The 12,920-nt window shown below is 43.1% G+C and overlaps 1 protein-coding gene across 1 annotated transcript; it reads right to left on the bottom strand.

Annotated features, from left to right (window-relative positions):
* Positions 1-2,099: 2,099 nt before the first annotated feature.
* Positions 2,100-5,112, bottom strand: LOC105061317 (strigolactone esterase D14). Its single transcript, XM_010906229.4, has 2 exons — positions 4,629-5,112; positions 2,100-2,707 (listed from the first exon to the last, which is right to left on the bottom strand). Exons 1-2 carry the CDS (start codon positions 4,985-4,987, stop codon positions 2,212-2,214), a joined length of 855 nt encoding a protein of 284 aa, XP_010904531.1. The 5' UTR covers positions 4,988-5,112; the 3' UTR covers positions 2,100-2,211.
* Positions 5,113-12,920: the final 7,808 nt, after the last annotated feature.

Genomic DNA, 12,920 nt, shown 5'->3' with positions numbered 1-12,920 from the left:
AATAATTTTTATATCACATATGATGATTTTTTATTTTAAAAAAATATGGCATCATCAATCATAAACCATATGTATAGAAAATATGATAATTTAAAAATTACTAAGTATAAGATCTATTTACTTCTTCCACCTTGGACCTTGCAAACTTTACTAAATGAATCTACTAAATATATTTAAAATATTACAATCATAATTAATTTTTTTCGATAACTTAAATAAAATTAAATAATAATAATAATAATAAAAAATGATTGGTCGAGCGAATTACATTTGATAGCTTCGAATAGATCAGGTCTAAATGATTCAATTAAAAAATTATAAAGTGCAGACTCGATCAAAACTAAAATAGTTTAATAAGACATATTGATAGTAGATTTCAAGGATATCAAACATTACGGCTATTTAGGGCTTTTGTAGGATTCAACTTGAGTCCATAAAATACAAAGTGATATCCTTTGTACACTACGGTCGGTGTAAAATCACGTACACCGTCCGTGATGATTGGTGCCCATGATGATTGATTTTTATGCAGGATCGATAAAATTTTTTTTTTCATACATCGCATTCCGTTCTATGCATGTAAATCAATCATTATGGATGATGCGTGCGTTTCTGCACCACCCTCGGTGCACAAAGAATTCCTCAAACACAAATATTAGACTTGGTTCTCGGATCCATGGATTAAAAAAAGGGAGAGAACAAGAAAGAAAGCCTTCATCTCTCCTAAAGAAGAAAGGAGGTCGGGATCAGCGGGAATCATGGCTCGGCTGGCGGCCGGTGGCGGTGACCGCTCGACGAGAAAAACCAAGGTAAAAACTCAGAAAAACAGGGAAACCTGGCGTTTCTTTTGTTTTTGGGCATTGGCCGCTCATCGACGGCCATGGATCCCCCGTGGAGGAAGGTAGGGAGGTGGAGTAGTTCGGCCAGAGGCTCATCAACGGAGAATAGTGGCGGTGGTGGCCGGAGAAGGGGAAACAGATTGAAAAAATAGATGTAAGTAGAGCAAATTTTCGATTTATTTCCAACCGATTCCTTGGCCTACAATGGTGGTTTAAGGCTGTGGGAAGAAGAGGAAGCAGTGGTGAATAAAACTGGAGCATTACCTTGCCTCCGACTGTGTTCTCTGGCCACGATTTCCGATGGCCACAATGAAAGGAAACCGGCAAGCTCAAGATGGAAGAAGGGGCAGCAGTGATCTGTGATCGTCGGTATTTCGAGGGGTGGAGGATGTAGGGAAGAGGGAGATCTTTAAATAAGGGCTGTGGCTAGCCTCTGGCGGTCTCCAGGAGTCCGACTACCATCGGAGTCCTCTTCCAGATCCTTTATTTTTTGGTGTGTGGGCTTGGGTTATTGTAGAGATGGGTCGGTAGTGGACTGGGCCATCACCAATACTGTCATAAAAGATCGTGATTTACAAAGTTAGCCTCCAAAGACAAAAGTGAGGGTTATTTTTGAGGCTATTTATCCGAGAGTTGTCTGTGGGCAAAATCATTGCTCAAAACTTTGTGAAATCAGTATTTCAAATCTAACGAACGTCGTTGGTTTTTACAGTTCTACTATTTGTTTTAATTGTCTGTCGGAATATAGAAAATTAATTAATAGTTGTTAGTCTATATTTTAGAGGGCACATGTCAGTCATTGGAGTCATCTCAAGTCAAAACGAGTGCCAAACATGATGGGTAGCATCATGATAGGTCGACCATGGATTCATAAACGTGTCCAGACTTGGATTAAGGATTCAGCCTATTGCTGTGCTTATGACTGCTCACACGTCGAGAATGACATTTTAACTACTCTAGTGCCGTGAGTCGTTAACAGAGGAGGGATTAGGCCGGGAAGGCCAATGAGCACCTCATGTTCCTCTGGTTTCAGCTCTATCTTAGCCTCATTGTGAATCCAGACCAAATTTCCGTGGTAAATTAAACCAGTCTCAGCAGAATTGATCTCCACCTAAAAAGCTCTCGAACAAAGTCGCCTAAAGAGTCTTGAGCAAAGTATCCAAATTATCTTGTATTTTATGAGTACCATCAATATAATTCAAACCTGAACTATTTCGGTTCTATTGTTACACCTCAGGCCAGTCCTGACCAACATACAACTAGACAAATGGCACAATAAATTGATAAAAGTGACATCAATTTTACATTATTATCATGCTCGAATCTCAAACAGCACAACAATATACTAGCATAACATTTTATCCACACATCATCATCCCAGGACACCAGAATTTACCCTAGATTCCTCATTGGAAACCTTGCTATCTTTCAGCAGTTCCATTGCTGCTAAGACCCTGTCAAGAACTTCAATGAGCATCTGATGTGCAGTGAGCTGTGGAAAATGCCCATCGCACCCTATAGTCTCTACCATTGCCTTACCCTTCATCTTGTGTTGCATATAATGGGCGACCGAGGTCGGCACAAGGAAATCATTGGTACCTTGGATTATGGTGCAACGCACCTCAACCTTCTCCAAAACATCCCTCAGATCACTCAAAAGGATCAGCCTTGCAGCAGAAAGTGCGATATCGGGTCTCATTTGCAGAAAGCTCCCCTTGAATTTCTCAATGGAGATGGGATCATCTACCCCAATAGCAAGCGGGACAAAGCTTTGAGCCCATGACTGGAAATTAGACTCGATATCGGTAAACATCTTTTCCACCTCCATTCTCTCAAATCCTCCTTCATAATCTTCTGAATTTAAGTACCTACAAAAAATAAGTGGGTGAATTAATGCTTAGTGATTCTTTAAATCTTAGGAGGATACACATATGATGTTCTGATGCTAATGTTCGATCCACCGAATAGCTAATTGGTTAGAGCCCTTGCCGCTATAGATAAGGTGCACGGGTTTAATTCCACATTGGGTAAGCCTTGTTACCCAGTGGGCTATTATCGAAATTATAATTGTTATCGTTGTCGTTATTTTAGCAAAATGATAAGGGTTACCCACGTCACATTCCATTGATCGATGAAATGATGGCCGGCCAAATAATCAAAGAGAAATTCTTTCTGCACTGCAGGTGGTGCGGCTCGGCGTACACCGCTCGTGATGATTGGTCGGTGCGTAGGCTCGAGCGTCGGTCTCGAAAAAATTTTTTTTTTTTCTCCAAGCCCATGCGCCGGTCAATCATCAGGGTGGTGCGGCTCGAATTTCTCATAACCAAAAGGACAAACACAACCTCATCGTTTTAAACAAGCGACAGAGGTTCAATTCCGTAGGTTGTCGGTCACCGCTACTCGACATCTTAGTATTTAAATTCTTTGTTGTTGTTGTTGTTTGAGTAAAATGAGGAGGGTTAACTGCATTACATTGCATTGGTGGTTGAAGATGGAGGGCCAGTTAACCAAAATTATTTTGCTGTTATTACTGCTGCAGCTTGAGTAAAACAGTAAGACGCAACTCATTGATAGTACAGGAAACTAGTTGAGCCTGTTTGGAAAATCCAACAAAATTTTACCGAATTTCCTATTGGATTCATGGAGTGGACAGTCTATTTACATAGAGCCTATATCAATCCAATATGCCTCAAATCCAAATCCCGTAGTAAAAAAAGGAAAAACAAGTCGAGGTCTTAGGCCGGGCCGGTCTTTTGGGGCCCTTCTTGGACCCTCTCTTTTGCCCACCCCCATCCACCAAGTGCACCGAGTTTCAGGTTGCATTGGCCTTGTCCGGCTGTTGTTTTTTCACCTCATATGGTTTTCGTTGTTTGCTTCCGTTGTTTGTTTGTGTTTAGCTTTGTCGATTGGATCATTGATTTCATGGCCAAGGTCCAGTGGTCGAAAAAAAAAAAAGTATTGCCATCAATCACTCTCTAGTGATCACCACTCAATTTACCTGAGCTATGGAAAATAGGAATTGATGGACCGAGCGGTATTCAATTATCGGTGTTTTTAACTTTTTTGCAAAAAAAATATATTGTGTTCAATCCTATATATATATATATATATATATATATATATATATATATATATATATATATATATATCCAATGCAGCCATAAAATAATATTTTCTTTGGCTTTTTAAGTTGCAAATATCAATTTCTTTGACTCCCTGCTTATATTATGAAGTGTCTAACGGAAAATAAAAACAACAGCCGTTACATTTCTGGGCTTCGTCCTTCAAATTACATGTCATCATGACATGCTTGTTCAAGTCTGCAAATGGTAAATCTTTGTCTGACTGCTTTTGGTTATGCTCTTTAGGCGGCAGGTGCCATGAGTCCCAAGTACTGATGCCGAATTATTCATGAATTTAACATTCCAAGCAACAATACTAACCTTACCACCATCAACAACAACGCCAAACGACGCCGACATTGATAAGAGGGCTTATAGATTTAATTCAAGCACATAATTTTGTGTATCAAAGTTGCAAACTTCAAATCCTAAATTACCAACCAATTTGAGGTGGGTGACCTGGACCAGGACCAGGACCAGACCCAACCCAGTTGTGTTCTCAAGCGCCACAACGGAAACGAAGGAGAACCAATTTAAACCAATCTAACGCGCAAGCATCTCTCAAGGGAAAATTAATTACTTGTCTACCGAACAAACTGTGAACAATTCTAATTAGGAAATCAAGCTTACCAGCAAAAATAAAAGAAAGCAAGGGTGGAGGTGATACCTGGGTGACGCTCCGATGAGCACAAGGTGGGTGAAGAGGTCGGGCCTTTTAACGGAAGCAACGCAACCGATCATGCCGGACATGGAGTGGCCGATAAAGATGACGCCGGCGAGGTTCATGTGCTCGATGAGAGAGATGAGGCCATCGGTGAAGGCAGTGAAGGAGGAGTAATTGGACGGCTCCAAGGCCTTGCCGGAGTCGTCGGTGGCACCGGAAAAGTTCCAGTCGAAGAGCAAGACTTGATACTTTTGAGACAGGTGCGGCACCACCTTGTCCCAAACCGACTGGCTCCCACCGTAGCCATGTGAGAGCACTACAGTTTGCTCTCCATTCCCTACGATCCTTACGTTCCTATACATGGCAAGCAGGCACACCGACAAAACGAGAGAGTGAAATGATAATGATGATGTGGGTGACCCCCGCAGGGGATGTGTAGGGGTACTATATATTGATAGCGGTTGGAGAGTTTATTAGCTCAAAAAAATTTCTCCATGTTATTATGGTGACGGGAGTTGGAGACTGTTGGGCAACGGAATTATTAAGCGTTCTCGCAAAAGATCTTGATCCTAACATTTATAACTGTTGAGTGGATATTCGATCAGGACATCACTTTTTAGAGATACAGAAGGAAGAAAAAAATAAAATAAAAAATAATCAAAATACGTGGATCAACCATAAAAGAACTCGTCTCTACGGGACATGCAAACTTCACTATGAAAAAAAAAATTATAATAGGAGATCTCATCCTCAACTCTCATATACTCAATTTCTCTCTCACTAGAAGTTCTTCTCACAAAATCTCTCTCTTAGAAAAACCCTCCTAAACCCCTGAAACGACCGACGTCCGCTGTCCAGGAGCCTCCTGCTCCTTCTCTCTCAGTGACGTGGTCTTTCTCTTCTCTCGGGTTGGTTTCCGCGCGACCACAGACCTCATGGGTTTCCGTGAGGTAAAACCAAGCCCCAAACCACTGTTTCACCGATCAGACTCTATTTAAAGGGCTTAAACCTAATTAGAGAGGGATTAGGAGTCCTAAACAAAGCCAAATAACCTCCTGGACCGTCGGATCAAGACTAGAAGTTACCCACACCATCCGATCGCGTTCCGGTCCACAGAATAGTATCGTGGACCGCGAGAAACGCCTGGAAAATGCCCAGGCGATCCACACGGTCCTCCATGGACAGCCCGATCCACCGTGGATCGGGGTACAGGCCTAGGCACAGCGCCTGGGCCTGGGCCGACCCCCGCGCGCAGGCCCGGGCTGCGCCTGCGTCGAGCGCCTAGGCCCGGGCCGCTCCCCGCGGGGCCGCGCACCCACCTGGGCTGCGCGCCTAGGTCGCGCGTCCCGCGCATTGGCCCCGCCTGGGCCGCGCTCCGTCGCTTGCGGCCGCGCTGCCGCCGCTCCATCGGTGGTCCTCCACCGCCTCGGATCTCGTGCCGACTTCAAAAGCTCGTATCTCCTCCATCCGAGCTCCGTTTGGGATGATCTTAATCTCGTTGGACTTCATTTTTCATCGCGGATCTTGTTGTGGACTCAATGTGGATTGAATCTCGAGGTGTCAAATCCTAACAATCTCCACCTCGACTCGATATTCAACCTCTTCCTAACTCTGACAGCTTCTGGATCTCCTCGCCCCCATGCCCTGGGGCATCACCTGTTGATCTTGGATGGGCAAACATGGGAGTCGAGCCAGGCCGCTCGATCCCATCTCCGTCGTATGCTGTGCTCCTCCTGACCTGAGACCTGCTCAGGGCATCATCTTGCAGCAATAGAAATCTCACCTTGCGACGTCGCCTCTCGTCCTTCCGAGTCTCTTGTCTCGTGCCCGATCCACCTCCACCTGGAGCTCCACCTCGCTCTGGGCTCCGTCTGACTTTCGAAGCTCCACCTCGCACTGGACTCCCCGCCAGATAATAATATCCTCTGCTCCCCTTCTTCTCCTCCAGCACAATCCTATCGTAGCGTAGCACCCTTAGGATTCCTCCACCAGCTACCGTTCTGTAGCATTTCGAATCCAGTCCGCTAAGTGAGATAAGATTCTATCTGAAATCGGAATGTATCGGACCTCCCCCAATCTCCTCACTGCACCATCATGTGTCCTCCAGCTGATCATCCCAATACCTCTAATCGCACAGCTCGATCCATCCGGCAGATATACAGTGCCCTCATTGTTCTCCAGAGAGTCAAACTGCTTCTCTCTGCAACATACATGATAGGGGCATGCAGAATCTAATATTCACTGTTGGGAAGAAGTAGATACCTCATCAGATATCTCCAGGACATCTGCATCTGAATCGCTGCCGGCCGTTGCTACAGCAGCCACCGTCCGATTCTTGAGTTGAGGGCAATCTCTGGCTAGATGCCCTAACTTCTCACACCGGTAACACCTGGTTTTGCTCAAGTCCCTCCTGGACTTGGATCGCCCTTGTCGCGATCTCCTGTCGCTCCGTCTACCGCCTCCTGCACTTCCAGAAGCCATCAAAGTTGAGCTACCGCCACTTGAGCTCGAAGCTGGATTCTCCCTCCTAAGAACCTCATTCTGAAGATCGCCGTGGTGATCTCGTCCATCTTAATAATGCTCTTCCCTATTAGAAGAGCAGTCACCAAGGACTCGTACGAAGGTGGAAGCGATGCTAGCAAAACCAGTGCCCTGGTTGTTGGGAATAGTGTCCCAAAGTCAATCGTCAGCCTGTTGACGGTTGTGCTCATTTTTGTATATGTACCTGAATTATGAATTAATAAAATTTATTTTGATATTTTTCATCACAAAATGTTTCATCTTCTAATGAACTCCTATGTTGTGGTGAAGTCCTTAGGACTATTTAGACTCGACAAAGGAGGATTTGTCGTTTAGTCCTTAAATCTGTTCGCGACCAAATGATACGTTGTTACCAAGGACGACAACGTTTATCAAGCATAGGTCGTTGTGTGCCATATAGGTTGGTTGTCCTCTTAACCAATGAGTGTGGAGACACTGGTATGGCATACAGGTGAGATGTAAAGGTACATCTGCACTGAACGTGACCGACTCCGGAGCTATTTCTGCTGTCAAGATTTGCTCCGATGGAATATGGGTATAAATATCCCTCTGACCTGAGACCGCCACGGTGAATTGCAAGCAACTCACTGCACTTAGGCACTGGACTACCTGAATTTTTAATTCAGTGACGGAAGGCTGCTGGGTGTAGTCAAGTACTTGACTTGTCGGTGCGTGTGTCAAGATGGGATTGACCACTCCAGTTTAGGAGCTGTGTACAGTCGTGTTTCAATTTAGCAAAATCTTGGCCAGGGTAGTCCTTGTGAGGAGTCACAGGATTGTTTGAGTTGAGTACGATTCGGATGATCTGATCAGGGTTGACAGTTTAATCCTGAGTCGTCCTAAACACAGGGGTCAAAAGGATGAATTATACAGTAACCATATTCATGTAGGTTCTGAGTGTTGCGATTGCGACTCTTCGATCTATCCAGATGTCGGGCACCATTGCTAGATGGTCACTTCGATTAGTACAGGAATTGGTTCCTGTGCTACTGGCTTAGGTTTGAACCTGCGAGGTCACACACATTAGAGGTTCCTATCTGATCTGATGGCTGATATAGAATCCTACATGTTTGGGACTCAGTGATCGAGAATCAGGATTCTCTGATCATGAATTCCACACATTATGGGTACCGGGGTCAAGAGTCCCACTGGTTGGGATTTTTCGATCAGGATTACATATCGATGAATTCTGATGCCTGATTGCCCATGGGATTTGGACTCAGTATTTATGAGAGGTTTAATTAGTGATTTGATCACTAATTAACTCAATTTTATTGAGTAATTATTTTTGGATCAAGTCCAATTGAATTGGATTCAGTTGTGTTTGACCCGATTAGGTTAAGAGTTGACCTAATCATCGAGATGGTCTGGTCCCTGATTTGATCAGGGGTTGGGCTTAATCAATTCCTGATTTGATTAGGATTTTATTGAGCCTAATTAAGCCTAATTTAGTTGGATTTAAATTAGTCTAATTGGACCTAACTTATTTGGTTCAATTAGGTTGGTTTAAATAATCAAACCACCTTGACCCAATCTCCATGCGCCACCTCACTTCCAGTGCACCCATTTGAATTCATGAGAAGGAACTTCTCATGAATTTTTTTCTCACGTCAAGCCCTCTCCACACCCCACTTTAATATGCCATATGAATGGATAAGGATGATTGGTTGGCCATTCAAATTCAAAATAAAGTTTGAATTTGAATGGGCAATCAATCTTTGCACCTTATCCCTTTTTTTACGCCACATTTATTACATGAGAAAAGATTTCTCATGAAATCACTCCATGCACAATTTAAGCCATACCTCACGCCTTTAGTGGATAAGGGATGAGTTGGTGTCCATTTGAATTCAAAATTTAATTTGAATTCAAATGTGCAATTACTCATCTTTATCCTTTCTTTTGGATAAGACGTTTGACATTGTTATAAAAGGAGGAGAAGAGTGGGGCGTGCAAGAAGAAGATTTTTGGAGAAAAATTCTGGGGCGTGAGAAGTCTTGTGCGTAAGAAGGAAGTCCATATCCTTCCAAGAGAAAAAGAAAGAAAAGAAAGAAAAGTGGGTGCAAGGTTTTCGGTGAGTTCCATAGAGTTTTAGCCTGGGGTTCGGGAAGTGAGAAAGTGAGCTACGAGTGTCGTGAGCCTACAAAATCTCAGAGAGATCTTCAACATCTTCTCAAGCATGTCTGTTGACGATCCGGAGCGTCCGAAGAATCGACAGACATCGATCGAAGGAGTTCGATCAGCATCGACCGTCAAAAGGACTCTACAACGAGCTAGCACTCGTGAGGAGTCGATCAGATCGGAAGCTTCGTGTGAACGATCCGCAGAGGCTAGACACGCTGTGTGGCTGCGTCGCGACGATCAGACTCTCCCGATGGTGATCAGATTGCGGCGATCTACTATCCGCACAAAGGTATTGTGTTCTGAACACATTACAGTAAAGTATTTACTGTTCAAATTTGAATTTCAAATTTAAATGCATGCATGCTATATATCATATTTAAATCCTAGTGTAGGATAAATTCATATTAATTAATTAGATTAATTAATATTTTTTCACTGTAAAATCATAATTTTGAAAAAGTTTTAAAATTACCATTTTACCCCTGCATTGAATTCTCCACACTGGTCTTCTCCTCAACATTCTCACCAACACTGAGGAGGTCGGTGAGAATCTTCTGGAAGTGGCTGAGATGCTCCTGCATGCTCTGTCCCTCAGTCATCCGTAGTTGGTAGAACTGCCTCCAGAGGAAAAGAATGTTGGTAAGAGACTTCCCATATACAACTCCTCGAACTTCGATCACGGTACCGTCGGGGAAGTCTCGTTCAGCACATGGATCATCACCTCATCCGTCAGGTACATACGGATGGTACTCACCACCTGCATCTGTAGCCGTTTCCAATTCCGTACCTCTATGGTGGTTGGCTTCTCATCGCATAAGAGAGCATCGATCAACCCCTGTTGGATGAGCACGTCCTTCATCCTTACCTGCCATAAGGAGAAATTGCTCTTACTATCAAACTTGTTGATCTCTATCTTGATTGATCATGTCTTTTCCATCTTCAGTCTTGCTCACTACCGTTGTAATCTGCATCTTTGTATCGCCTCGCTCTGATACCACTTGTTGGGTAGATGTCTGGCCAGGACATCACCTCCCAGGACCTTTTCAGTACCACGCAATGCAGCAGGAAGAAAGAAAAAATAAAATAAAATAAAATTAAAATACGTAGATCAGCCACAAAAGGACTCGCCTCCACGGGGCATGCAAACTTCACTATGAAAAAGAAATTTTGCAAGAAGAGATCTCACCCTCAACCCTTATACATCTAATTTCTCTCTCTCACTAGAAGTTCCTCTCACAAAATCTCTCTCTTGAAAAAATCCCCCTGAACCCCTGAAGCGACCGGCGTCCGTTGTCCAGAAGCCTCCTACTCCTCTCTCAGCAACGCGGTCTCTCTCTTCTCTCGGGTTGTTTCCGTGCGACCACAGACCTCACGGATTTTCGTGAAATAAAACTAAGCCCTAAGCCACTGTTTCACTGATCAGACCCTATTTAAAAGGCTTAAACCTAATTAGAGAGGGATTAGGATTCCTAAACAAAGCCAAATAACCTCTTAGACCGTCGGATCACGATCGGGAGCCACCCACGCCATCCGATGACGCTCCGATCCACAGAATAGTGCCGTGGATCGCGAAAAACGTCTGAGAAATGTCCAGGCAGTTCACGCGATCCTCTATGGACCGCCTGGTCCACCATTGGCCCAGCTTGGGCCGCGCTCCGCCCCTTGCGGCCGCACCGCCATCCGCCGGCGGTTCTCCGCTGCCTCGGATCTCGTGCCGACTTCAAAAGTTCGTATCTCCTCCATCCGAGCTTCGTTTGGGATGATCTTGGTTCTGTTGGACTCTATTTTTTATCGCGGATCTCGCTGTGAGCTTAATATGGATTGAATCTCAAGGCATCAAATCTTAACAATAACTTTGTTTTATAATGACCCATGTTTTATGATGAGAGACACATTTGATAAGGTGTGAAGCGTTTCAGATAGATCAAGACATGGAAATTGGGGTGAGATTTAGATACGACGAAGGGTAGGAATTTCTTAACAACCAACACATGGTTCTATAGAAATTCTAATCAGACAATTAATTATTCCCTTTTTTTTTTTTTTTGTTCTAAATTTCAACAGAACTGTGTAGGCTATTAGCTCCAATGTGCATCCCTAGCAATCGCAAACATTCAATTTGGTCAAGCATAGGCTGAATATTTTAGACATTAAGCTACAGTGACCAAAAGAAGCCTGATTGGTTGCTCTTAAATGATATGCTGAGATAGCATGGCACTTGCATGAACTTGTCGTTACTAAGCAAATGGATCTGTTTTAGGTCCAATTTCTAGTTCCAACGGTATCAAACATGAACTTAGCTCAAGACATATGCTATCATTTGGCACCTAAAGTTCATGGATATTTAGAATTTGCGGTTGTACTTTAGCCATTGGTTTTTTTGGTCATTGACACGAAGGTATCTTAATTGCTTACTTGCCAATGATGCTTCTGCTATTGTATAGAAGTAGCTAGCTGTAGAACGAGGACATTTAGAGACGCGGACGTTATTGACGATATTAGTCTTTGTGTTGAAAGATAATGGTTATCGCTTCCGATCCAAAAGAACAAGGAGAGGGTAGTTGCCCCGAGATGAGGCCTACATTTGATCTTTTTAAGATGCGTCCAAAGCCAACCTTCGCAGCACTAAATGCTGATGGTTTCACTGTTGAAGATAATGGATATCACTTTCAACCCAAGGGGGCAGTTGCCCCTATAAGAAGATGCTGTGTTTCAAACGCCTTTTGGACATGACGCCTAGATTTGATCTTTTTAAGATGCGTCCAAAGGCTACCTTTGCAGCACTAAATGCTGATGGCTTCACTGTTGACAAGACCTGTACAAACAATCAATGCTGCTCAACGACAAAGGCGGATCATTGCTGCGTTTTTTTTTTTTTTTTTTTTTTTTGAACTTAGCAAGCAATGAGGCGGAGTGATCCAAACCAAGCAGCAATGATGTGTTGTGCTTTTCCTTGGGAGTCGCTGAAAATGGAAGAACCAAAAATACCGCCCAATGACCTTTTTCTCTTTAGAAAAAAAATTTAAGATAGAATAAGTTTCATTTTCAATTCTATGCTACTTCATCCTTCAGGAGCTTAGCCCAATGATACAATTCAACCAAGTGCTCAATGATTCCCCATAATTTTTGAATACTCACTACATTACAATTTTCTCTATCTCTATTTAATTTAGTCACTCAATATTAACTCTAATCTCCCGTTGAGCATTTAAATGGTATTAAACTCTAGTGAAGTGATTGGATCACAAAAAAACATAGAAGAATTTTGAACTAAAATAAAAATCTTCATATGATCGTTATCATAGAACGCATGCTTTCATTCATTTTTACACTAATCTTTTGATAGGAGAGTTAACCACTAACGTGTAATCGTAAACAGGGATACATGTAACTGTTGCCACACTTAGCGATCCTATAATGACAAATTTTGATCCGGCAACATCTATACAAGTTGTGCCTCAATAATGTTTTATGTGCAACAAACCTAAACCCCTTTATTTACCCAAAAAACAAGCCTAAACCCCTTCAAATAACTCCAACAAATTATAAGAATCAAATGAAATCTACATTATAAATTAAAAGGGGAATCTAAAACTTCCCAGCGCACAAATATTGGGAGTGCCAGCACGA

Source organism: Elaeis guineensis, chromosome 2 (genome assembly GCF_000442705.2).
Source record: "Elaeis guineensis isolate ETL-2024a chromosome 2, EG11, whole genome shotgun sequence".
NCBI lineage: Eukaryota > Viridiplantae > Streptophyta > Magnoliopsida > Arecales > Arecaceae > Elaeis > Elaeis guineensis.
The sequence above is the reverse complement of the archived record's forward strand: the minus strand, read 5'-3'. Positions and strand labels throughout refer to the sequence as shown.

Excerpts from the sequence above, each read along its gene's own strand:
- LOC105061317 (XM_010906229.4), bottom strand. The coding sequence starts at position 4,987 with ATGTATAGGAACGTAAGGATCGTAGGGAATGGAGAGCAAACTGTAGTG. Across the intron at positions 2,708-4,628 it reads CTCATCGGAGCGTCACCCAG|GTACTTAAATTCAGAAGATT; the intron begins GTATCACCTCCA and ends TATTTTTTGTAG.